This window comes from Orycteropus afer, unplaced genomic scaffold (genome assembly GCF_000298275.1).
Source record: "Orycteropus afer afer isolate SDZICR_OR568_19922 unplaced genomic scaffold, OryAfe1.0 scaffold00398, whole genome shotgun sequence".
NCBI lineage: Eukaryota > Metazoa > Chordata > Mammalia > Tubulidentata > Orycteropodidae > Orycteropus > Orycteropus afer.
In genome coordinates this window covers 2063863-2065079 of record NW_006921985.1, presented here as the reverse complement: position 1 = coordinate 2065079, position 1217 = coordinate 2063863, and the positions used below count along the sequence as shown (strand labels likewise).

The following is a 1217-nucleotide window of genomic DNA, read 5'->3' as shown; positions in this document are numbered from 1 at the left end:
TAACCAGCAGCACAGTGGCTTTCAAACAGCTGAACCCTACCGGTCGGTTTGTGGTGATGCATTTTTCTCTGATTCACCAACGAAATGGGTGTTCTACTGGGTGATGAAAGAGAGGCGGGGGCACCCTTGCAGGTGGGGTGAGAGGCGGGGGCACCCCTGCAGGTGGGGTGAGAGGTAGGGAGTGCTTGGCAGACAGCAGCCCGTATTTGCTCCTGGAAACCATGCCCAGGTCCGCACCTCAGTGGACCCCAGCAGGCACGCGTGTGGGAGCAGGAGAGCCGTGCCAGGGGTCAGGGCCTTCTGACGCACATGCCCCACCCTGCATTGGGCCGGTCTTCTGACCCCCACTGGGCTCGAAGCTCTGAGAAGGCTGGAGCCCCAGAGTGCTCCTGGCACATGGTGCCAATGCTGACGGAAGGTGTGAGGGGTGGAGTTCCCACTCGGAGCATGCGGCGGGGCCTGCGGGGCTGGTGCCCAGAGCTCCTGATCCCACTGTGCCACTGCACAGACCCCATTAGAACAGCACTCAGCTGCCCACCCCTTGGCGGGGGCTGCTTGGCATGGAAACAGGGCTGGAACATGTAAGGTGCCCTGAGGTTACCGTCACTGCAGACGCCGCTGCTTCTCCCACCGCCACGGTGCTGACGTGGGACGGCCGGGCTGTCGGGCCAAAGCGAGTGTAGCTCATTGGGAACGCCGTGAGGTGGCCAGCCAGATGGCAGGCAGAGGGACGGGCCCAGGCAGTGGTAGCACCCTGGGCAGTGGCAGATGGGGTGGGGCCCATTTTCTAGTTGTCACCTACAGTCACCCCTGTCTCTGGTGAACAGGCACCTGTATAACCTCTGCCAGCTGTTTCCTGGATCTGCAAGTGATGCTGTGAGGTTCGTCTTGCGTGATGCCATGCACGAGATGGAGGCAGCGTTGGAAGCCAAGGGCCGTGCTCCTTTCCCCGGCCTGGACGTGGTGAGCAGTGGGCTGGGGGCAGCGGGGACTCATTGTGCTCTGCACCACCCAGAGGAGCTGACGCGGGAGTGCGTGGCTCTGGGCTGGGCCACCCCGAGCCCCTGGGCAGGATGGGGAGCCCGGCCCAGGGGGGTGCTCACACATGGACAGTGACCACGTGTGTAGGCGTGAAAGGGCTCTATCTCCCGCCCAAACGCACGGTCACTGTCGGCAGAGAGGCTCCACGGCAAAAGGCCCAGGGCCCATCTGAGGGC

The 1217-nt window shown here is 63.5% G+C and overlaps 1 protein-coding gene across 1 annotated transcript in view; it reads left to right on the top strand.

Moving 5' to 3' along the window:
* The window catches only part of NOP14 (NOP14 nucleolar protein), a 27283-nt gene that overhangs the window by 15292 nt on the left and 10774 nt on the right, over positions 1 to 1217 (top strand). Inside the window, exon 9 of the mRNA XM_007953517.1 lies at positions 792 to 963. Coding sequence (XP_007951708.1) covers positions 792 to 963 — 172 coding nt within the window. The remainder of the gene's footprint in view (positions 1 to 791; positions 964 to 1217) is intronic.